General features: G+C 43.9%; 1 protein-coding gene across 1 annotated transcript in view; it reads right to left on the reverse strand.

Moving 5' to 3' along the window:
• LOC135206545 (lysoplasmalogenase TMEM86A-like) overlaps positions 1 to 24,044 on the reverse strand; it is a 31,717-nt gene that overhangs the window by 1,967 nt on the left and 5,706 nt on the right. Inside the window, exons 3-4 of the mRNA XM_064237896.1 lie at positions 20,993 to 21,186; positions 1 to 217 (exon numbers count right to left, since the gene is read on the reverse strand). The exon at positions 1 to 217 is cut by the window's left edge and continues 5 nt beyond it. Of these exons, the coding sequence (XP_064093966.1) occupies positions 1 to 217; positions 20,993 to 21,186 (411 nt within the window). The remainder of the gene's footprint in view (positions 218 to 20,992; positions 21,187 to 24,044) is intronic.

Consider the following 24,044-nt stretch of genomic DNA (forward strand, 5'->3'; position numbering starts at 1 on the left):
GGCACACGACCATAGAATTCATTGAAGCCAATACATCCATCAGACACAGCAAAAAGAATCCCCCCCATGCAGGAACATAACTTGGTCCATGTCCATAGTTCTTCAAAAAGCTGCACACGCGCCACAGCTCGCCACACCATTGTCATAAGGAGAAATGCATATACTGGCATTCCAAAGCTAATGACTCCTGAAGTACCAGGCATCAACAAATACAAACCTATGCATGAAGAAAATAAAATGGTTTAAAATGGTTAGAAAAATAAAACCTCCACAAAAAAAAGAGAATATGACCTTTAGAAAATTTGGTGTACAGTGAATTTTAAACAAATGGAAAATACATAGTATCTGAAATCTGCATCAAAATGAATGTAGTACAGTACATCCAATTTTCTAAATGAAAAATTATAAGAAAAGGAATTAAGAAATCATTTGCTTGCTATTTTTACAATCAATGTCAAGATGTAATGTTGAATTCAATTTACAGGTGGAATGAAATGGAATATAGAATTTTGGCCCAAGGTCATTAAGCGCTGGTAATTTACAGATACAGGGTAAATATAGTTTTCTGTATCTAATGTAGTTTTGACCATCTGACAGAGGAAACATTAATAATCTACAATGATACCATACAAATGACATAATGAACTTAAAATATGCAAATCATAATATATATAATTAATTGTTACCTACTATTAAGTTAGCATACATCTTTGTGCCTCAGCATTTAAAAATGAAAGTATAATGCTTGGCTGACTTATATGGACTGTCTGTAATCACCTGTTTCCCCACCAGGTGGAATTAGAATGTTTACATTTTTGTCAAAATTTGTAATGACCTCCTATTATGACGTGAGGAGGGTGGGTGAGTTTCCAGTAGATATCTAAATACAGTAATTTGAGAAAAATTGCCATCATTTTGGATAAATCTTACCTACTGTTAAAGTTAACTGACTAACACAGACTGAAAATGGAGGATTAGTGCAGCCAGAGAGGCATTTGCTCAGCCAAGCAAAACTAAAAGCTTTTTTAAAAGGGTAAAAAAGCTTAGCAGTCTTGCCTTGTATGGTGCAAGGACCTTGCAGTGAGAATTGTCCGAGTATGATTACAGGGAAAAAGGACTCTTATCTCACAGAATATAGTGACTTGTGTGCCAAGAGTAAAAAGTCCATACCCTACAGTCCAAAACTACAGATAATGACTACCTCCTGATATGAAGGTGCATTCCTATTCACTATGTAGTCCCCAAACTTAACACAGGGATTTCCAAATAACCCAAAGGTCAGAGAGAAAGGAAGGTTCTCTTTTATTTTGGTTAAGAAATTAGTCTCTGCTGTGATGATAGGACTTCAGGCTTTACTGAGGTTGATGGCCATTGAGCTGTGGTGCTTACCTACTCGAACAAAGCTTTTTTAGGGAATTTAAAAGACGTGCTCAAATCATGGAAGTTATGGTTTGCTTTCAAATGATGGCAAATGATCGCGATTCGACTCCACATGTGCTTACTTGATTTAAGAACATTGAAAAAAAGACATAGCATTCTTGAACATTGGAGTGTTTGGTATCTTCAAGCCTGAATAAATTCTCAACTCCTCCTCCTCAAGGACTAAGTCCTTCTAGATAAATCCTTAGTCATAGATGGACATAACAAGAGCTTCCTCTTTATTGCCTATTAAAACATTTCAATGATGTAGTCACAAATCTGGAAAAGGTTTTGCTCTGATGTTTTTGAAAGTAAAAAAAGAGAAGACATATGTCCCTTCAAGTCTTACAGGAAAGGGCTTGAAGCTCACCATTGCACTTTGCTGTATTAAGTATGATCTAAAGGAAAAAGTGTTTTAAAAACTAAATTCTTAAGAGAAGCTTAATCCAAATTTCAGGTTAAACAATTACGTATAGTTAGATCTTTTATAGTGTAGTCGCCGTTACGTCCTCAAAAGAGTTACCCCTCCATGGTGAGCCAGCGCTCCATGGTGACAAGACTTGTATCAAATAAATATCTTTTAGCCTGGTTTTGTAGCAAGGTATTGGGTCAATGATAAACACTCTGACATGTGATGGAGTATAATGGACTCAGACAAGAGGGCATTTTCCTCGTCTTCAGCTAAGCTGAACCTAGTTTTCCTACGTCAAAAACTGCAGAAATGACTATTGCACATGTGCGTCACCCATCTTGTCTTACAACCAAGCCAGAAAAAAGACCAACAACAATTCTCTCTCTAGTCATGCAATATTGTTCTTCCCCAGAAAATCTCCAACGTAAGAATACACTGCGTTGTTCTGAGTGAACCCGGACGCCTTACTAATGAATCCTTCGGAGAGGAAATTAAGGCTTGAACTGCAGACTGGATATCCACCTTAAAACAACATCCAAGTTCCAATCCACTTCCCAGGCTTTCCCGCTTTAGAAGGCTCAAAAGATTTAATGAGGTCACTGATGTCCTGCCTCTATGCTTTAAAACTGAAGAAAGCATAGACCTATAACCTTTAATTGTAGAGGTTGACAGCTTTCTTGTATCTCTCAGAAATAACAAAAACCGCCACTTCTGTAGAAGAGACATGACTTTGTCTTCACCATATCCTCCACTTCAATTGGTAAGAGTTTGGAAGAAGAACTTCTTCTGCATTTAGCAATAGCCTCTGCCGCTCTTCAGGAAAAACCTTTCGCTCTGACAAGGCTCCTGACAGTCTGAATTACTGTTAGGGACAGAGCGGACAACCCTTGATGGTACCTGTCGAAGTGGGGTTGTTTGAGAAGACATCAACCTTGTGGCAGAATTTTGGGAAGTCCACCAAGAGCTTGAGGAGGTCGGGAAACCATTCTTTCCTGGGCCAGAATGGGGCCACGAGTGTCATCAACACATTCTGATGGGACTGAAATTTGTTGATGACCTCTCTTATAAGACTGAAGGGGGAAATGGATACACATTGAGGCCCTTCCAGTCCAGAAGCATCTGTCCTCCATGCTTGTGGGTCTGGAACCGGAGAACAAAAAATTGGAAGGCGATTGTTCCTTGAAGTGGTGAAGAGATCTATAGCTGGTTTTTCCCAGTCTCCACAAAACTCGGCAAACACTCTCGTTCCGAGTCCACTCCATCAGAAGGACTAGGCATGAGCATCTCAGCTCATCTGCCAAGACGTTCATTTTTCCTTGAACAAACCTTGAAAAAAAAAATGATCTTGAGTGTTTGTTCGCCAAAAGAAGGAGGTCTTCCAACACTTTGTTCAGAGAGAAAGTGTGTATCCCTCCTTGTTTGCACACATAAGATAGCGCCGTGGTGTCGTCTGCATAAATTGCTACTTTTCTTCCAGCAACTAGAAGACAAAGGCTTGTAGACTCAGAAAAATTGCCTTCAACTCCTTTACATTTATGTGAAGGGTCTTCTCTTGTTCCATCCATAATCCTGAGACTTTTGTTTCCCAAGAGAACTACCCATCCTCTGTCCGATGCATTGGAGAAGAACTCTAGGTTGGGGTTCATAATGACGAGAGATCCTGAAGTTTCTCCTTCCTGAAGTCTCTACTGACCAAAGACTCACCAAAAAAACTCCAAACACAGAACTCTAACAATCAACAGCACCAACAGACAACCCAGAACTCACCAACAGCCAATACAGTCATTAACCACCCAACCACCAATTACTCTCTCTCTCTCTCTCTCTCTCTCTCTCTCTCTCTCTCTCTCTCTCTCTCTGACATTGTCAAATGGCACTCCATAACTCCTCCATAGCCTCACTCCTAGAAGTGCACAAAGGTTTCATTCTTTATTTTCTAGGGGCAGGTATAACTGCAGGTTACTTACTGGTCCTTCCTGGCTCAAGATTTCTGCAAGGGCAGGATTAGAAGTGTCCTCTAATACCACAAAAGGGCTGTGATGCCAGAGGTTTTGTCTAGGGTTGTGCCTAGGGGAGCAATTGGCAGTGATGATCTCTGAGAGAGTGTTACCCCTTTTATGGTAAAGGAACACCACAGCTCCATCGTTTTCAGTACAGGCAGTCCCTCGTTATCAGCGATCCGGTTTAATGGAGCTTGTCTAGCGCCATAAAATCAGCACTTTATGGTGCCATAACGGGCAGAGTTCCTATGGCACCATAAATCGCCAAGTTTTGGTTAATGGCGGTTTTCACTTATCAGCACACCCCCTGGGAACAGAACCCCCGCCGTGAACCATGGACTGCCTGTACTCTGGTAGTGCTGTCTCTAACTACTTTATCTGTGTATCTAAGTACATGGAGCCAATCCATAGCAAAATTCTCTTAAAGGTTAGGGCAGTCCTCTATGTTCTTTGCTAGAGCCCCTACTGTCCAGTCTAGGAGGCTAAGGACTTCTAACACCTTAAAAACGTCTTCGATAAGGTGGTCTATCTCCGAGGTAGTAAAGAAGACTTTCACTGAAGAGAAAGCAGATCTCCTACCTGAATCAATAAGACGAAAAATCCCCTTGAGAGGAGGCAGATATTCCCAAGGAAGGATTTTCCCCAGTAGCATACAACCCTTGCCTTTCCTTCACTAATCAAGAAGGGGGAGAACAGAAAGTCGCTTTACCGACTTCCCTTTTCTCAGCTAACCAAGAGTCAATCTTGGTGAAAGCCTTCTTAGATGATGACAAAACCATCTTAAGAAGCCCAGCTGTTCCTGAAGGTTGTTGCATCATAAATGCCAATCCTGGTGAAGACAGAACTGCTAGATAAAAGAAAGAAGGGTAGAGTACAGGGAAATACCGCAGGAGAGCCAAAAAATTAGAAGGCAGTTGCTCCTGCTCTAACTCTTCTTTTTCCAAAGAAGAGAAAGACATGTCTCCTAAAACATCCAGAGGATTCTGAGTCATCGGTGAGGGGTTGCTTGATATGGAATCTCTGTCAAGTTGTTCCTGAGTAGGCAACTGGCACTTGGGATGTGGCACAGTACGCCTCTCTTCGGGGGCCAAATGGGTGGAAGCGTAGCTAGAAATAGGAAGCACTATTGCTGCATGCAAACAAGAGCTGGATACCTGGGCTCGTACGTTTACACTGAAGTGCATTCAGGTTGAGCTGAACACTAAGATACTGAATGCTCGGCAATCAGGTGTTGTAACACTATAGCACTCGTCTGAATATAACCTGAACCCCCTTGTTCAAAAGGAACACAATAATCTTTACGCTCCGGCACTGGACACATATACTGCACATTCGGAGTCTGGAAGCTCTGCGCGTTCATAGCTTGGGCGTTCGGCCACTGGGCACTTGGATTCTGAACGTTCATATACTTGTCATTCAGACACTGGGCGCTCTAACACTGCATGACCACATACTGGGTGCTCAGGCACTGAGCACTCAGCCGTTGGGTGTCATTTGTCATATACTTGATGTTTGCCATACACTATGCACTCGGTTACTGGGCGTTTGGTTACTCTCTTTAGGAGCAGAGCTGGAGTCAGCACCTGATGGGGGCTCTCCCAGAAACAAGAAGGGAGCAGACTGAGCTCTTGCTCTTTAGAACATTGATCAAACGAAGGAGAATCATCTATTATTGTATCAGGCCTTTTCAGCGGCCTAGAGACATTAGAAAAACGTTTACTTTGTCCTATATATACACCCGTGTCTGAGTCACTTAAGGAAAGCGCATGAACAGGCCGCCAAACAAGTCCTGGGATACACATTCAACAGGCTCGTTTGAGGGAGCAACTACCAATGGGCCAACCCCACCAACCTCCCTTTGACTGCCAGTTTGCTTCCTCCCATGGGTAAGGGAGTTTAGCAGGGACCTTGGTCTAGGAGTGTCGGTGGAACGGATAGTCACCTCCTCCACTGCACTTGCACTAAAACTGTTCACTCTGTCCATCAGGACTTTAACTGAAGTCCCAATTTGGGCCACTGTATTCACTAGTAGACCAAACTTTTAATCTATCTGTGCCTTAAGATTGGCAATGGTACTGGCTTCCAAAGAAAGGGAGCTGGGAATTGGAGTCGAGGGAAAAGTCAGAGAAGCATTAATGGGAGAAAAGGCAGTCAAAGGCATAACAGATACAGGAACATTGACATTATCAATATTATCAACTCTTGGTGAACTCACCTGAATAGCAGTCTTACTTCTGTCACATTTAAGTTTCATTAAATGAGAATCTAATACTTGCCATTTCCCCTTACCCCAATCATTACACTCGTCGCAAGTCAGAGTTAAGAACAATTTTCAAAGCAGAGTTAGGGAACAAACTTGTCCTCTGCACATACTACACACAGTATGGGAGTCATATGTATTTAGCCAAAGTCTGTCTTGTTTTGCAGCCTTTGCTCCAAAACTAGATAAACTAGATAAACTAGATAAACTAGAATCTGACATAATTCAATCAAAAGTCAAATTCAGGAGTCAAAATCAGTGATAACAAATCTCAGCTAATATAATTAGCACTAACAAAGTTATGGATGATCAGAAGTGCCTATATATTCACAGACCTTGGACTTCACAACAGCTGGCACATCTGTGACTATGAGGTCTAATCAATTACACAAAATGTGCGTGGGTTCCTCAATTAGCTGAACAAAGTCAGATACTCAGAAATCAAAAGCCGACCAGCCATGTTGATCTGAGGAATTTGAATTCAGACACATTGTGCTTTACATTTTTCTCCACAAATAATGAGTGAAGCTTTTGAATCTTGTGACTTAGCCATACTAATCCTCTCCAAAAGTCAGTATTAAAAGATGAAGAGCTCTAATGATTCCCTCTCTGCTGTCCTTATTTGCCTTGCATTGCAGGGATGGTCAAGACAAGAGCTGAAGACTACACCACACCAATTGGAAGTGTCCCCTATGAGCAATTACTCCATCTGTCCAATGCAGCAGTCAAAAAGTCAAGACAGCCTAAACCATAAGGAACTAACTAAGGAATAGGCTGGCACATTAAGACCTTCCTCTGCCAGGTCAATTAGAAAGGCCATGACAGAAGGGCTACCTAAATCATAGTATGTCAAACTCCCCTAAGTACTTTTATACAGGCAGTCCCCGGTTATCGGCGGACTCGGTTAATGGCGATCCAGTTTTATGGAGCTTGTCTAGTGCCATAAAATCAGCGATTTATGACACCATAACAGGCCGAGTTTTGGTGCCATAAGATGTTAATAACAGAGTTATGGTGCCATATGGTGCTGATAATAGAGTTAAGGCACCATAAGATACCTAACAGTGGTGCCATTAACCAGTTATCGGCGACATTAATCGAATCTCATAAATTGCTGAGTTTCCGTTAACGGCAGTTTTCGCTTATCAGCCCCCTGCCGAGAACGGAAACCCCGCCGATAACTGGGGACTGCTTGTACTGATGTCTTACAGACACCTAAAAAATCAGTGTTCTTAGTATGAGTAATAGAATTACAAGACACATCCCCGGTAAATCCCCGACAAATTTTATCTATCAATGAGTCTAAATAGGGCACTTGCTCGCAGACATATAACTTGAGAACAAGCAGCACAGCAAAAACAAAGTTAAACAAAGAAAATAACAATGAGTGAATGTTAATAAAAAATCCAAATTCTCAACCAGTAGTCAGTACAGAAGAGAGCTGAACATATATTCTCTAACATGAACAATTGTCATACCTACAAAATTGGTGAGCGAGGGATACTTCCCCACTCACCCCATCTCCCCCTGCTAACCATCTTTTTACCACATTCTGACCAGTTCCCCGTTTATACTGAAATATACTCCAATATAAAAATTATTTGTATTCCAGTTTGATCTAATATGATATTTTTGTAATAAAATAAGGTTTTATATATGCTTACCAAGTAATTATATAGCTAAGAGCTTCTTACCCATGGAAGCCTAACAATTGAAAATTCGAGGGTAGCACTAATTCCGGTTAAGGTGCAGTTGAAATGCCCCGCCTGCTACTGGGGCTTGGAGAGGGAGGGAGGGAACAGGAACAACCTGACAGAGATCTTAAATTCGTTTTGTGCTTTTATGTCCACGCAAGGGGAGGTGGGTGGGCTCCGATCATTTAATTACTTGGTAAGTATACAAAACCTTATTTTTATTTTATTATAAAAATATCATTTTTGTATATGAGACTTACCCAGTAATTTATAGCTTATTCCACATTTAAAGGAGAGGGGATCCATGGACATATTCTATCTCAATGCACTATTGTGAAATGAAATTGAAACAAAATGTCTCTCAACATAAAAATAATATGCTTGTTGTTTACTTACCTCCCCAGTCAACCACTAAAAAGAACTAGTGGGTACTCTAGCCACAAATGTGCCTCCAGGCTTCCCAACTAAGACAATACCTAATTGAAAGGCAAAAATGAGTAAAGGGAAGTCAGATTCCCTATGCCTCCTCTCCCTACATCATGCCAGCCACGGATATCGGTCCTAATGTGTTACAATTCTCTAAGATAGTTTCCATATCCTTTAGGTAGTATGAAGCAAATACTGATCTACACCTCCAGAACATTGCTTGTACGATCTTGGCGAATGCCATACTATGACTGAAGGTTTGAGAAGTTCCAACAGCCCTCACCTCATGAACCTTGACTTTCATAGTAGACAATTTCTCCTCTTGGATTTCTGCATGAGCTTCTGTAATTAGACTTCTTCGAGAAAAGACTAAGGCATTTTTGGAGAGCAGATGAGACAGATTCCTAACCAAACACCAGAGGCAATCTGAAGAATCCCTAACCTTTTCCGTTCTTTGAAGGTAATATCTCAAGGCTCTAACCAGGTACAGTAGCCTCTCCTCTTCCTCGGGCCCGAGAATATCCATCAAATTTTTTATGGTGAATGAGCAAGGCCATGGGTTAGATAGATCCTCATTCTTTGCTAGAATCCCAGAGAGAAGGAACATACATCTACAAAAATCCAATCCTTTTGTCTATTGCCTGAATTTCACTAATACGCTTTGCCATTGCCAATGCTTAAAATACTCTGATGACAAATCAAGTCCTCTATACTTGATGACTGAACTAAGCATAGACCTATAGCCTTTGACTGTACATGTAGATAACTTCCTAGATGTCCTCAAGTAAAGAAGGAAGTCAGCTATTTGGCTTACAGTTGTTTCAGAAGAGGACCCCTTGTGTCCACTACACATCTCTGAAGCTAGAACACTTGGACTGGTATAATTTATTAGATGAAAGCTGCCTGCATTTAGGAATAGCCTTTGCAACTCCTCTAGAAAATCCCTTCACTGTAACGAGACACTTGACAGCCTGTAACCTGTCAGAGCCAGAGAGAACAATCCTAGATGGCACCTCTGAAAATGTGGTTGTCTGGGAAGACTGTTTTTGAGGTAGGAACCTCAGAAAGTCAACTAATAGCTGCATCAAATCTGGGAACCATTTGTTCCCTGGCCAAAAGAGGGCTACTAGTGTTATTATTACATTTATGTGAGAGGCTAACTTGGTCCAGTCTTGTGACAGTGCATCCTTCCTCCAACAACAGGATCCGGGATTGGAGAACAGAATCTTGGGAGTTGGTGGTTCTTCGAAGTTGCAGAGGTCTATGGATAGTTGATGCCAATGCCTCCATTGGTCCTTGCACAGTTGTTGATTTAGAGTCCATTCGTCGGCAGGACCTGATTCTGAAGACTTAGGGCATCTGCTAGGTCATTCATCTTCCCTGGATGAAACGAGTCGGCAACACCCCATTCCTTCCTGCCCAAAGGAGAAGCTCTCAAGTTACTTGGTAAAGGGAAAAGGAGTGTGTTTTTCCTTCTTTCTTGATATACAAACAGAGCTGTCAAATTGTCGGAATGAATCACTACTGTTTTCCCCTGAACAAGGGAGGAAAAGGCTCGTAGTCCCTGGTAGATTACCTTGAGCTCCTTCGCGTTTATGTGGGCACTTATGAATTCTGACCATGTTCCCGAGGCCTTCCTGTCCCCCAGATGTGCTCCGCAACCCAGTTTGAGGCATCGAGTAAAAGTCTCGGTCTGGGCTCAACAGGAGAGACTTCCCTTCTTGAAGTCTTCCTTCAGACAACCACCAGCAAATGTCCTACTTGATTTCTGACGTTATCAGGAACACCAATGAATCCTCTAGTGTTTTCTTGCTCCAATTTGCTTTTGGAAAGAATTGTAGTGGCCTCATGTGAAGCTCCCTAACTTCACAAACTTCTCAACTAAGGCCAGTGTTCCAGGAAGGCTCATCCATTGAGTAGCCAAGCATTCCTGAAGGAACATGAACTGTCTGATGCAAAGGAGACAAAACTGATTCTTTTGAGAGAGAAAAGCCTGAAAATTCTTAGAGTCCAGAATCATTCCCAGATAAAGAATCCATTGAGTGGGAATGATCAAAATACCCAGTTTACTCATGAGAAGGAGAGTTTTCAACAGGTCTTCCGCGCATTTGTCCTTCGATTGAGCTCTGAGGAGCCAGTTGTCTAAATAAAAAGAGATGTTTATTCCCATCAGATGAAGCCACTTTGTCAGAGATGCTAGAATACGAGTAAAGATCTGCAGTGCTGTCGACAGGCAAAAGCATAATGGCCGAAACTGAAGAATTTTTCCTTGAAAAATTAAGCAGCGAAACTTACTGGAGTCCGGGGGTACAGGGATGTGAAAGTCGGCATCCTTCATGTCCAAAGTCACCATCCAGTCCCCCAGATGGATGGCAGACATAACCAACTGATTTGTTTCCATGGGGAATTTCATCTTGAGAACAAAATGATTCAAGGCGCTCACATCCAAAACGGGGCCTCCAGCTTCCTGATGACTTTGGGACTACAAAGAGTCTTCTAAATCCTTCCGAGTTTTGTTCTTCCACTACTTCCACTGCTCTTTTGCATAGCAGTAACTCTACCTCTTGAGTGAGGGCCATAAACTTCTCTGATTTCACCGAGTTGGCTGGTAATACTATTGACGATTTGAAGGAAATGACATAACCTTGCTGCAACACCTTGACTACCCAAGGTTCCAGCTCTCTCTGACTCCATTCCCTCCAAAAGAGGCCCAATCTGGCTCCTACAGGCGCATGAAGGATAAACTCCTCACTTCTTGCTTGCTGTTTTGTAAGTAGTCTTCTTGATAGACCTGGGTGAGGGTTGCAAGTTAGTGCAAGGTCTTTGCTGACTTCTCTGTCTTGCCCAATGAAAAGCCTGGAGTTGGAGAGGTGAAAAAGACCAATTGGGGCTAGGTTGAAGTTCCTTAGGACGTTTTGACGATTGCACCAAAAGATCGTTGGTTGACTTCTGCAGCCACGACAAAATCTCTTGCACTAAGTCTTGTGGGAACAGATGCTTCTTGTCAAGCAAGGCAAAAAGCAATGCAGACTTTTGTGTTGTAGTCACATCCTTAGTTGAGAATGAACACCACAAGCCTCTCTTCTTTAGTATGCATGGCAAAAAGAGAGGCCAACTCTGCAGATCCGTCACTTATTGCCTTGTCAGCGCATGACGAGACACCCAACAAGTCCACTGCAACGTCTTCTATACAATTGCTGGGTCGACTTCTATCTTTCTGACTTATTCCCAAAAAGCTACATACTTCCATAACTTTAAATAAATTCCAAATGCCTAGTGGGGTCAATGAGACCCAAGTATATCTCAGTTTAACCAGACCACTGAACTGATTAACAGCTCTCCTAGGGCTGGCCCAAAGGATTAGATATTTCTATGGGGCTAGGAACCATTTGGTTACTTAGCAACAGGACCTACAGCTTATGGTAGGATCCCAACCACATTTCTATTACCATTGCTAAAAATAAATGCCTTTGATACCTTGTTGGCAGAGCAGAAATCGAACCCAAACCCTAAGATCAGTCCCTTGGGAGGAGGCAGAAACTCCCAGGAAAGGAGCTTCCCCGGTGTTGTAAAACCGGTGATACTTCTTCACCAACTTGCATGGAGGGAAAGCAAAAGAAGCTTTACCATTTCTCTCTTCAAGGCCAACCAGGAGTCCACATCTCTCAGTACTTTCTTCGTAGAAGAAGAGATAACCAACTTGGGCAAAGCCATATTGTCTGAAGCAAGTTTCCTCATAAGGAAAGTCAATGCCACAGATACCGGAGTCAAAGGCAGGAACAATTTTGGGAAGTTGTTGAGAAAGTATCTCAACATCGCAGAATATGAGGATGAAGGGGACGCATCCTGTTCCACCTCCTCCTCGTCTGAAGAAATAGGTGATAAGGCCGCATCTTCCATCTTGGAGAGTGCTGGAGCTTTCTTCAAAACAGACATGATGTAATCCAACTGTCACTTAAGGGAAGTGAGAGAAGGGTCGAAAGTCGAAGCATGCAACTGAAAACGAGGTGAAACTGCTTTCGACTCGGCTGTCGGAGAAGACAAGTGCTTTGACAGGTCAGGATTTCAAAGTCGAAGAAGCTCATCCAGAAGGATCCGTCTTTCGTTCAGCAGTCACAATCAGTCGATCCATACATGGAAGAGACTCCAGGCTATCCCAGGAAGAACGAGGCAGAAGAACTGACAGAGCAGGAGACAACACTGCATAGCTACATGATGGTTCCAGACTGATGATATCCTCTTTAGACTTCTTGGAAGGTGGAGGGGACTTGTCCACATCCTTGGACTGCCTTGAGGGGACGCAAAGCAACTTGAAAACGCTCAATATGTCTCTTGCTGGGAGTTGAGCCATCTGACTCCATCAAATCATGCGCACCAAAAGAGATGTCTTTCTAATGACGTTCTGTCGACACCTGGGGCTTACCAGCAGGTACGACTGAGGGGCCGACTTCCGGTGGGCAAGCCCCGCCGCCAGCTTCCCTTGGACCTCCAGTATGTCTTCTACCCAGTGTAGGGGAGTGGGACAGTGGGATGTACAGCCTCCACAATGGGATGGACAGCCACCTCCTCCACATACTCACTTTGCACTGCACAATTATTATTTTGGTTGCCTTTTTTCATTAACCCTTAATGGAGCTGGGGTAATAAGTCAATATGCAGCACCCTAGGCTGGCAAAACTTTGAGGCTGGCCAATTTAAGAATTTTTTTTTATTTTTTTTATAAATTTCCTTTATTTAGTAAAATTATAATTATAGCTCACAAAATATCAAAACACATAAGAAATAAAATTAGTAACAGCTTCTGAACATGTATGTTGTAAAATATTTACGTAAATTTATTAAGAACGAGGATGCAATAAATTTTCTGGATTTATACACATTTTTTCTAATACTTCTTTGCAAAATTACATTTTATAACTGACATACTATCATAAAAGGTAAGAAATAAAAATGATATTGTTATAATACAATAAAGTTTCATACATACTTACCTGGCAGATATATACATAGCTAAGACTCCGTCGTCCCCGACAGAAATTCAAATTTCACGCCACTCGCTACAGGTAGGTCAGGTGATCTACCGGCCTGCCCTGGGCGGCAGGACCAGGAACCATTCCTGTTTTCTACTCATATATTTTCTCTTCCCCCTGTCTCCTTGCGGGGAGGCTGGGTGGGCCCTAATCGTATATATCTGCCAGGTAAGTATGTATGAAACTTTATTGTATTATAACAATATCATTTTCATACAATCAACTTACCAGTCAGATATATACATAGCTGATTGGCACCCTTCGGTGGAGGGTAAGAGACAGCTACTTCTGGAATAGACAGGTAAACAACATATGTTGTAGGTATAAATAAAACCTTGGTTCCTACCTGATAGGTGGTAGACTTCGTGGGTGTTTGCCCCGTAGTCTGCATCACCTCAAGAAACTTTAGCGAGATATGTGATCTATGGCCAAGAGTTCTTGTGGGTCTGCCGAAGGGGTCTTATCCACTTACTCGGCAGAGCCTGAAAGGACTTTGTCAATGGGTGCTGATCCACTTATATGACAACACACCTTATTAAGGAGCACACAACCAATCCCGACCACCTGATCCTAACCACCATGTTAGTATTAAAAATTGCTCCGAGTTATCCCCAAACTCTTCTCAACAACCATAACTCAAACCAAATTGCACACGCACACAATAATTTAACAAAAAAAAAAAAAATTTATGATACTCATCTAATAAAAGATATCACAAGAGTTCCTTACTGAACGAAAGTGACTGGCCGCCTGTGCAGCATCTGCACTTGTTCAGGAGAAAGTCTAGAACATATCTATTAGACTTATGTAGTAATTAAGGATTGGTGTTAGCTCCTGTACCCAGGATTGTGCCCGCAGACACGAAAGGACCTAAAGAAAAACATTTTTCATAGGTCACACGAACGTCCTTCAAATAGTGAGAAGCAAACACAGAATTACATCTCCAATATGTCGCTTCCAAGATATTCTTTAGTGACATATTTCTCTGAAAAGAGAGAGACGTAGCCACTGCTCTCACTTCATGAGCTCTTACTCTCAGGAGTTTGAAAGAATCATCCGTGCAAGCCTTATGAGCGTCCGTAATGACGTTCCTGACAAAAAAGGCTAAAGCATTCTTAGACATGTCTTGATGGATCCTTCACCGAGCACCAGAGACCTTGTCTAGAACCTCCCAATTGTTTCTTCTTCTGTATGTAAAACTTTAAAGCTCTTACTGGGCAAAGAGACCTCTCCGGTTCCCTGCCGACGAGACCCGATAAGCCTTTTACTTCGAAGTTTCTCGGCCAGGGATTCGAAGGATTTTCATTCTTCGCCAAGAATAATTCTTTGAAGGAACAGATGGCTGAATCTATATTGAAACCCACTTTATCACTAAGGGCGTGCAGCTCACTAACTCTTTTTGCCGTCCCCAGTGACAAAAGAAACAAACATTTTCTCGTTATGTCACGAAACGAGGCCAAATGCAGGGGTTCAAATCTCGCTGAGGACAAGAACTTAAGTACCACGTCGAGATTCCAGTTAGGGGGAGAAGTAATCTTAGACTTCTTGGTCTCAAAAGATCTAATCAGATCATGTAGATCTTTATCGTTTCCCAAATCTAGGCCTCTATTCCTAAAGACGGCCGAAAGCATACTCCTATAGCCCTTTATCGTGGCTACAGAGAGACGCGATTCTTCTCTCAAAAATAACAGAAAATCAGCGATTTCTGTTACAGAGGTACTGGAGGAGGACAACTTCTTCGACTTACACCACCTTCTAAAAACTTCTCACTTCGATTGGTAAACACGGATAGTGGAAGTTCTCCGGGCTCTAGCGATCGAGCTTGCTGCTTTGCTAGAAAAGCCTCTCGCTCTGACAAGTCTTTCGATAGTCGAAAGGCAGTCAGAGCGAGAGCGGGGAGGTTTTGATGAAACCTCTCGAAGTGTGGTTGTCTGAGAAGATCCTTCCTTTGTGGAAGGGATCTGGGGAAGTCTACCATCCACTCCAGCACCTCTGGAAACCACTCTTGAGCTGGCCAAAAGGGGGCTATCAGGGTCATTTTTGTCCCCTTTGAAGTCACAAACTTCCTGAGCACTTGCCCCAGAATCTTGAATGGGGGAAATGCGTAAACGTCTACATGAGACCAATCTAGCAGGAAGGCGTCTACTATTAGAGCTCTGGGGTCTTCTACTACTGAACAAAAGACTTCCAGTCTCTTTGAGAGGAACGTGGCAAAGAGGTCGACATGAGGAGTCCCCCAAAGAGACCAGAGATTCCGACAAACTTCTGAGTGGAGGGTCCATTCGGTATGAAGGACCTGGTTCCTCCTGCTCAGCCTGTCTGCTCTCACGTTCCTTACTCCTTGAACAAACCTCGTCAAAAGAGAGATGTTCCTTTGAGATGTCCACAACAGCAGGTCCCTTGCGAGCTCGTAAACAGGGCATACGAGTGAGAGTACCTCCTTTGCTTTTCGAATGTATGCAAGGGCGGTTGTATTGTCCGCATTCACTTGGACTATCTTGTTCCTCACTAAAGGTTCGAAGCTCTTTAGGGCTAGGTGTACGGCCAACAGCTCTTTGCAGTTTATGTGCCAGGACACTTGAAGAGCATTCCAAGTGCCTGACACCTCTCTCTTTCCCAAGGTTGCTCCCCAACCTCTTTCCGACGCGTCGGAAAACAATACAAGGTTTGGGTTCTGTGTTTCTAGAGAAGTACCCTTGTTTTCCTTCAGTGGGAGTAACCACCATTCTAAATGGCTTTTCATCAGAACTGGAATGGGAAAACTGTCCGAGAGAAGCCCTGTCTTCATGTTCCACGATCTTCTGAGGAAGAACTGAAGCGGACGGAGATGAAGTCTTCCTAGAGGAAAGAACTGTTCGAGCGAGGAAAGTCCCTAATAGGCTCAACCATTCCCTCGCCGAAGTACGTTCCTTCCTTAGGAAGAGAGAGACTTTCTCTAAACCTCTCGTTAGTCTCTCTTGAGAAGGAAATACTCGAAAACCCCGAGAATCCATCCGAATCCCCAGATAGACCAAGTTCTGGCTGGGGATCAGTTGGGACTTCTCGAGATTCACGAGTAATCCTAAGGTCTTTATCAGGTTTAGTGTCACAGTCAGGTCCTCCAAACACTGTTTCTCTGACTTTGCTCTGATGAGCCAGTCGTCTAGGTATAGAGATATACTGATTCCTTTCAGGTGAAGCCATCTCGCCACATTTTTCATAAGGCTCGTGAAAACCTGAGGCGCCGTAGACAGGCCGAAACACAAGGCTCTGAATTGGAAGATCCTTCCCCGCTCATGAAACGGAGGTACTTCTTCGACGAAGGATGGATCGGGACGTGAAAATAGGCATCCTGGAGATCCAGAGACACCATCCAATCCCCTTGGCGAAGAGCCGCTCTGAACAAACTTGTTCAGAGCGCTGACATCCAGAACTGGTCTCCAGCCCCCCCAAGGCTTTCGCAACCAAGAAAAGACGATTGTAAAACCCTGGGGAGCTTTGATCCAGCACTAGCTCTATAGCTCTCTTGTCCCACATCTGATCCACCATTTGTTGAAGAGTATCTTTCAACACAGGGTCCTTGTAATTGGCGGACAATTCCCGCAGAGTTGACGTCAGGGGAGGATTGTCCAGGAAAGGAATGAGGTATCCCTTCTGTAGAACAGACATAGACCAAGTGTCTGTATCTATGAGAGTCCAGGCTTCCGCAAATCCCCGGAGCCTGGCACCTACTGGTGTTTGGAGGAGCGCCACTTCACTTTCCCCTTTTAAAGGGACGGAAAGAGGCTCTACCTCTCTTCTCAGTCGCTTTTCTTTTAGCGGTAGCTCTAGAGGGAGGGCCTCCTCGAAAGGGCTGAACAGGCGTAGAAACACCTTTCTTGTCTCCCACCATCACTGGTCTCTTCTTCCTGGATGATTGCAGGAGAAGATCCTGTGTTGCTTTCTCCGTCAGAGAACGGGAAATGTCCCTCACCAACTACGAAGGGAATAGAAAGTCAGACCTGGGAGCGAATAACAAGGCTGCCCTTTGCGAATGGGATACCGCTTTTGTCAAGAAAGCGCTAAAAACAGATCTCTTCTTCAAGAGACCTGCTCCAAATAAGGAAGAAACTTCCCCTGAGCCATCCTGTACCGCCTTGTCAATACACGACAATATTGCAAGGAGTACGTCCGGATCGAGTCCTTCCGAGGCATGAGCCTTCTTGGACATCACCCCAAGGGACCAATCTAGGAAGTTGAAGACTTCTAAAATGTGAAAAAGTCCCTTGAGGAGATGATCCAACTCCGAAAGACCCCAAGTTATCTTCGCAGTATGAAGGCTATGTCTCCTGGATGCATCTACCAGACTGGAAAAGTCAGCTTCAGCCGAAGCTGGGAGAGTGAGCCCCATATTCTCCCCAGTCTGGTACCAAATACCTCTCTTGCCCGTAAGTCTAGCGGGAGGCATGCAAAACACCGTTCTGACTAGCTCCTTCTTGGTTAGCATCCAGCTATCCAGCGACTGAAGAGCTCTCTTCATAGAAATCGTCGGCCTCATCTTCAAAAAAGCCGACGACTTCGGCGTCTTAAGAGCATGAAAAAAGTGAACGAGGAGAAGGAGGAGCGGCAGGGATCAATGCATCTCCGTATTCCTGCAGGAGGAGAGCTGTCAAAACTTTGTAGTTAGACAGCCCTTCTCTGCCGTGAGTCTCGTCTTCTGAGTCCTCTTCCAATATAGGATCAGAAGGAGAAGTCAATTCCTGTTCCGGGTCTTCCTGCCCAATAACTCTCTCTACGGGAGACAAACTCCTAATAGGAGAGGGGCTAAGAGCATGTATAGCGCTCCTCTGCTTGGCTGGCTCCTCGCGCTTGGCGGCTCGCGCTTCTGGCGCCTCGCGCTTGGCTGGCGCCTCGCGCTTGGCGGCGCCTCGCGCCTGGTGGCGCCGCCGGCTGGCTGGCGCCTCGCGCCTGGCGGGGCCTCGCGCCGGCTGGCGCCTCGCGCCCTGGTGGCGCCTCGCGCCTGGCTGGCGCCTCGCGCCTGGTTGACTCCTCGCGCTTGGCTGGCGCCTCGCGCCTGACTGATGCCTCGCGCCTCTAAAATCTTGCGCCTGACTGACGCCTCGCGCCTGACTGGCGCCTCGCGCCTTTCTGGTGCCATATCCTTGTATGGATGATGCTTGTCTGGCGCCTCGTGCCTGGCTGTTTCCTCGCGCTCGGCTGACGCTGCTGGTTTGGCAGACGTATCACGTCTGGTTATATCCTCGCGCCTGTAAAGCGTTTCTCGCTTGTCTGGCGCTTTAATCCTGTAAAACGCTTCTCGTCTGGAGGAAGCCTCGCGCTTCTCTGGCGCTTCAAAATCGTCCAAAGAGTCTCTATCAGAATAGATCTCAAACGCCTCACGTCCCACAGTAGCCTCACTCCTGGCGGGAGAAGGAAGACGAGACTTCTTGACAGGAAGCCTCACGTCTTTTCTACGAGGGGGATCCTTCGAAAGGACTCCTACCAAGGCGGATAACTGTTCTTGCACAGCCAAAATGATCCTCTTGGAAGCTTCTCCGGCGTCTTCTTGAACGGGAGAGGGAGACCTCGAAGGAGTTTTGTCCAAACCATGGGACGTCAAAACCCTCTTAGCCTTCTTGATCGAAGGAGGCGCTTCTTCCGAAAAGCGTTCGGGGCTAGAATCCAAAACAGGATCTTTCCAGTGCCTTTTCAGGGGCCTGGACAGGTCCAAATCCTTCCACCCTCGTTTAGGAGAGGGAGAAGCGGACGAAGAGAAGCACTCTCTGAGGACGCTTTTCCTATAGCGGTCCTGAGCAGTCTGTCTATTTTACAGAGCCTGCTGAAGGGACGCCTGACCGGGGGAATTCTCCACAACCTCCGTACGTCTTTCGACTTTGTTCCTTCTCCTCTGGGCTTGGGAGCTTGGAAGAGGTCTAGGCCTGGGAGCGTCGCAGAGACGGTCAGACGCCCCCTCCACAACACTGGGGACACTCACTTCACTATAATAGTCACTTTCACAATCCTTACCTTTCATGGCAGCCATTTTGGATTTCATCCTGTGAAGAGTAGCTTTCAGTTCAGCAATTTCCGAGGCCGAATCTGAATGTAAAGCCAGTGAGGGCCCTGATACAGAATTAGAATCAAATGCATAGTTAAGAGAAGAGTTAGAATCATTAAAAGGCTCAATAGGCCTTGTACTACTACCCGCACCCTTAGATGCCGCCCTTCTGACTCTATCCCTTTCTAACTTCTTCAAGTAAGAAGTTAGAGTCTTCCATTCCTCAACATTCAACCTCTCACATTCATGACAGGTGTTAGAAATAGAACAATCAAAACCTCTACATTTGCGACATACAGTGTGAGGATCAACCGAAGCCTTCGGTATCCTCACCTTGCAGCCTACATTCACACACACTCTCACACAACCACTTGAATCAGACATACTTGAAGAAAAATCAAAAGCAAGTCCAAATCCAGTCCACAGTAGCGAATGCCAAAACAACGATCCAGGTACGTCACCAAAAGTCCACAAAAAGATGATCAATTGTCTAGAAAAGCGAATTCCAGTCAGGAGGTGGCAGCAACGATGTTGATACCACCGGCGACAGAAAATATATGATTAGAAAACGGGAATGGTTCCTAGTCCTGCCGCCCAGGGCAGGCCGGTAGATCACCTGACCTACCTGCAGCGAGTGGCGCGAAATTTGAATTTCTGTCGGGGACGACGGAGTCTTAGCTATGTATATATCTGCCAGGTAAGTTGATTGTATGAAACCAACAGCAACACCTTGGTATATTTTTTAGCAAATTCACAAACAGACATCTTGTGAGACAGAAAGGCACTGCATCCTGCCTTGAAGTCAAGATCTCAACTAAGTCTGTCATGAGCCACCCAGTGGATTTTAGCCCGTCTAAAAGTTGCCATTAGTGAATTCATGGGTTATAGAAATAATGGCACCACTCTCCCGACTGATTCCCCCAAATCGATGGCACGTATGATATTGTTACTCACCATGAGTCACACTGTCCACCACCCAAAACCTGTTATTGCTACTTATGTGGGTATGTCCGTCCATTAAGGGTTAAGGCTTTAACAGAAGCATCCATTTCCAACATTTACTACATCTGCTATGTAGAGCACAACAAGATTTAGCTAATCTAGTCTTACATCATCTACACAAAACCTAACACTCATTGTGCAAGAATCAGACATTTTGAAAGAATGCGCAATCGCAAAACAAAACAGAGTACTTCACGAAGAACTCCGAATTCATCAACAAAATATGATGAAGCAGGCTGGCTAAAACCACTGATGTTGACTGGGGGACAGCAGAAAATGAATTGAAGCTCTCTGCCAGGTTGTTCCCTCTCAAGCATTCCAACTACACCTTAACCAGAACTAGCACTACCACGAATTTTCAATTGTTAGGCTGCCGTACGTAGGAAGCTCTAAGCTATAAAATTACTGGGTAATTCTCATATACAAAAACCTTTTTTACCATTAAGAATGTGGTAATCCTCTCTGTCAGATTTTGTTGAGAGAGAGAGAGAGAGAGAGAGAGAGAGAGAGAGAGAGAGAGAGAGAGAGAGAGAGAGAGAGAGAGAGAGAAGAGAGAGAGAGAGAGAGAGAGAGAGAGAGAGAGAGAGAATGTAGTAGTTTAGTACTATACAGAAGGTAAGAATAACTACCAAAATATTGAAAAACAATGAAATACAGTTCTTTACTTTTCCAAATTATGTATCTGTAATAACAAAAATATAACAATGTGTAACTCAAGTAGTATCTCACTCACCTACAGCCATGACAGTATACACAACACTTGCTGCGTAAATGTTGAATGGTCTGAAACCAAAGGCCGACACGTAGAAGCACTGTGCCACCAGAAAAGCGGAGAGGCCATGAATAAACAAGTCATCCCAGATAAGAAGAGCATCTCCAAATACTGAGCAAATTAATCCAAGTAAAATTCTCCTTGAATAAGCATACCTGAAATGAAAATAATTATAAACATCAGTACATACAAAGAAAATGAAAAAATCTAGAAGAAAATGTTCAAAAAGTAGACACTGACTTACAAAGGGTTTTGCTCAAAATTATAACTAGCAAACATTCATCATTATCCATAAAAAAAATCACTGTTTTTGAAAGTAAATTGTATTTTTCCTAACTATACAAACCTGGGGTCCTTTACATAAGGAATTACTTTCACCTCCAGCTGGAACTCGGTCGTAAGATTCAATAACAAGGTAGTTAGGCAGTAACTCTTGTCTGATGTACTCGACTGGATGTAAACATTCCACTTTGCTTTAGGCCCAGGAACAGAGTGAGGGGTGGCATGAGGTGGGCCTATATATGTAAAGGACCTCAGGTTTGTATATTAGGAAAAATACAATTTACTTTCAAAAAATGTGATTTGTTCCTACATGCTATACAAACCATCGGTCTTTTACATAAGGAAGACTCACTTAGTGGTGGGAGGAATCTGAGTCTTGTGAACAGACTGGTGTTTGCCCAACCTGAGTTCCCTCCCTGGTCGTAAGAGCAAGGGGGGGATCATAGCCTTTGTCCAACTGATCGGCATGAGCTACTGCAGGATCAGTGGCCAGACCTCTGGACCAATTCATAAGAGGGAGGCATGCAGACCTTTTATGAAAAGCAAGCAAGAACTTCACGTCATAAGTATGAGGCCAATTATAAAGCATTGGGTTTGTCTCTTTCTACTGTCCACTTCCTCCCTTGTTAGGGAAGGGACAGATAAATGTTTTTATCCCTAACTAAAGAGATAGAATGTAGCTCAGTTACGTAGTGAGAGTGAGCAGGAAGTACAAAAGGCTGTCCATATGAGAGAGGTGCCCTGATGTGCACAATACGAGGAATATGGTAGCAGGGACATAAGGGACTTTTTTAAGGAATATGAGAAGCATTGTGAGGCTAAGTATGGGGATAACAAAAGTGTCTTGGCAAGAGAGTTAGGTTTCTTCTTGACGGGATTTTTGTTGAGTATGTATGGGGTGATGATGAGTGTAGGAAATGTGCCGTATGAGTGTGTGAAAGCCAAGATTGTAGAACAGGCAAAGAGGATAAAGAGTAGCATTAGATATAGGAGAAAGCAAGATTCTGAAGAGGCAAGAATGAATGTTGGTGAGTCCTTGTCAATGTATATGAGCAGGTTGGAAACATTAGCTAGGAAAAAGTTTGGGGACGAAGGGATAAATGAGTGTAAGGAGTTAGTGCGAAAGTTGATGGCAACTGTGCCTGAGAGTGTATATGAGTTTGTAAATCTAAAACGTAAGGAGAAAATGAGATGGACGAATGAAAGGTTGACATGGAACGACATTTTAGAAATAGTAAAGGATTAAGAGTTAGATAGGTGTATGGAAGAGAGTAGAAGTGTTGGTGTTAGGACTGAAGTAGCTGAGGTTATACCAGAGTTTAAATGCTATAAGGAGCCAGTTTTGGAAGGGCCGAGGTGAACAGCAGAGCGAGTGGTTGATTGGAGCGTTAGAGCAAGTAACGTGAGTGTAGTTAGCCCTAAAAGAGATAGGAATGCAAGCGTTAGAAGAGTAGGGTCAGTTAGTTGTGAGCAAGAGCAGCGGTGTTACAAATGTGGTAAGCCAGGACACAGGAAGAATGAATGTCAGTGGGCGTTAGGAGCATGTTTCTGGTGTGGGCAAACGGGGCATTTAGTGAGTGAGTGTAAGAAAGATAGGGATATTAAGTGTTACAGGTGTGGACAGGTAGGGCATATAGCTAGTGGATATCAGGGTACCTGTATAAATGTGGTATGTGGTAATTGTGGAAAGAGTGGGCATTATGCTAGGATGTGTAAGGAGCCACAAGCAAAGTGTGTTGAATGTGGAATAGAAGGTCATGTAGCGAGTGTGTGTAAGCGAAAGAAGATTAGTCAGGCTGGGAATTCGGGAAACTAGGTGTTAAGGGGATTAAGTATGTTGGGGAGAATGCGATGAGTGAGTGGTTGAAAGTGAATAAATGTGATCCAAGCATCAGTGAGCAAATGGGTCTGGGAGATCAGCAGTTAGTATTGGTTGAGTACGGAAGAAAGCGGAAGAAGGTAAGGAAAGAGAATGAAAGGGAGAAACATGAGCTGCATGATAGAGGGGTTAGTGTTAGGGTAAAAATGGTGGATAAGGCATGTAATACGGATGACTTTGAGGGGAGGAATGATACATATAGCGTGTGTGGGTTTGAATTGTCAGGGTTTAGTGAAGTTTCACCAGGAAGGGAATCAGGTGGTAAAGATGTGGTTGGCAGCATGAATGAGTCTCTTCGGGAGTTTGGCAGGTGTGTAAATGAGGAAAGTGGTTTGGTGGCAGAGGTACGAGAGATATTGGGACATGAGTTGGAAGGGGTACATGAGATAGTGAGTGGGATTTTGGAGGATAGTGGTGAGGGGGATGGTAATGGGAGTCTGACTGGAAGTGGTCTGGGAGAAGTGGATGGCGGTGTAACTGAGTGTGTGTATGAGGCCCCTCAAACGTCCGAATATCCGTGGGTGTTGCGGAAGGAAATGAAGGAGTTATGGGAGTTCCATTTGACAACGTCCGAGAGAGAGAGAGAGAGAGAGAGAAAGAGAGAGAGAGAGAGAGAGAGAGAGAGTAATTGGTGGTTGGATGGTTAACGATTGAATTGGCTGTTGGTGAGTTCTGGGTTGTCTGCTGGTGCAGTTGGAGTTAGTTGTTAGAGTATGAAAGTTTTGAGTCAGTCTTTGGTGAGTCTTGAGTCTTGGGTGAGAGCCTGTGATAGTCAGTAGTGTCAGCAGCAGTCTATTGAAGGCATTGAAAGTCAGGTAAGTTTTGTGTTTTATTGATTTGTTGTTAAGTTGT

Source organism: Macrobrachium nipponense, chromosome 31 (assembly GCF_015104395.2).
Source record: "Macrobrachium nipponense isolate FS-2020 chromosome 31, ASM1510439v2, whole genome shotgun sequence".
NCBI classification, from domain to species: Eukaryota; Metazoa; Arthropoda; class Malacostraca; order Decapoda; family Palaemonidae; genus Macrobrachium; species Macrobrachium nipponense.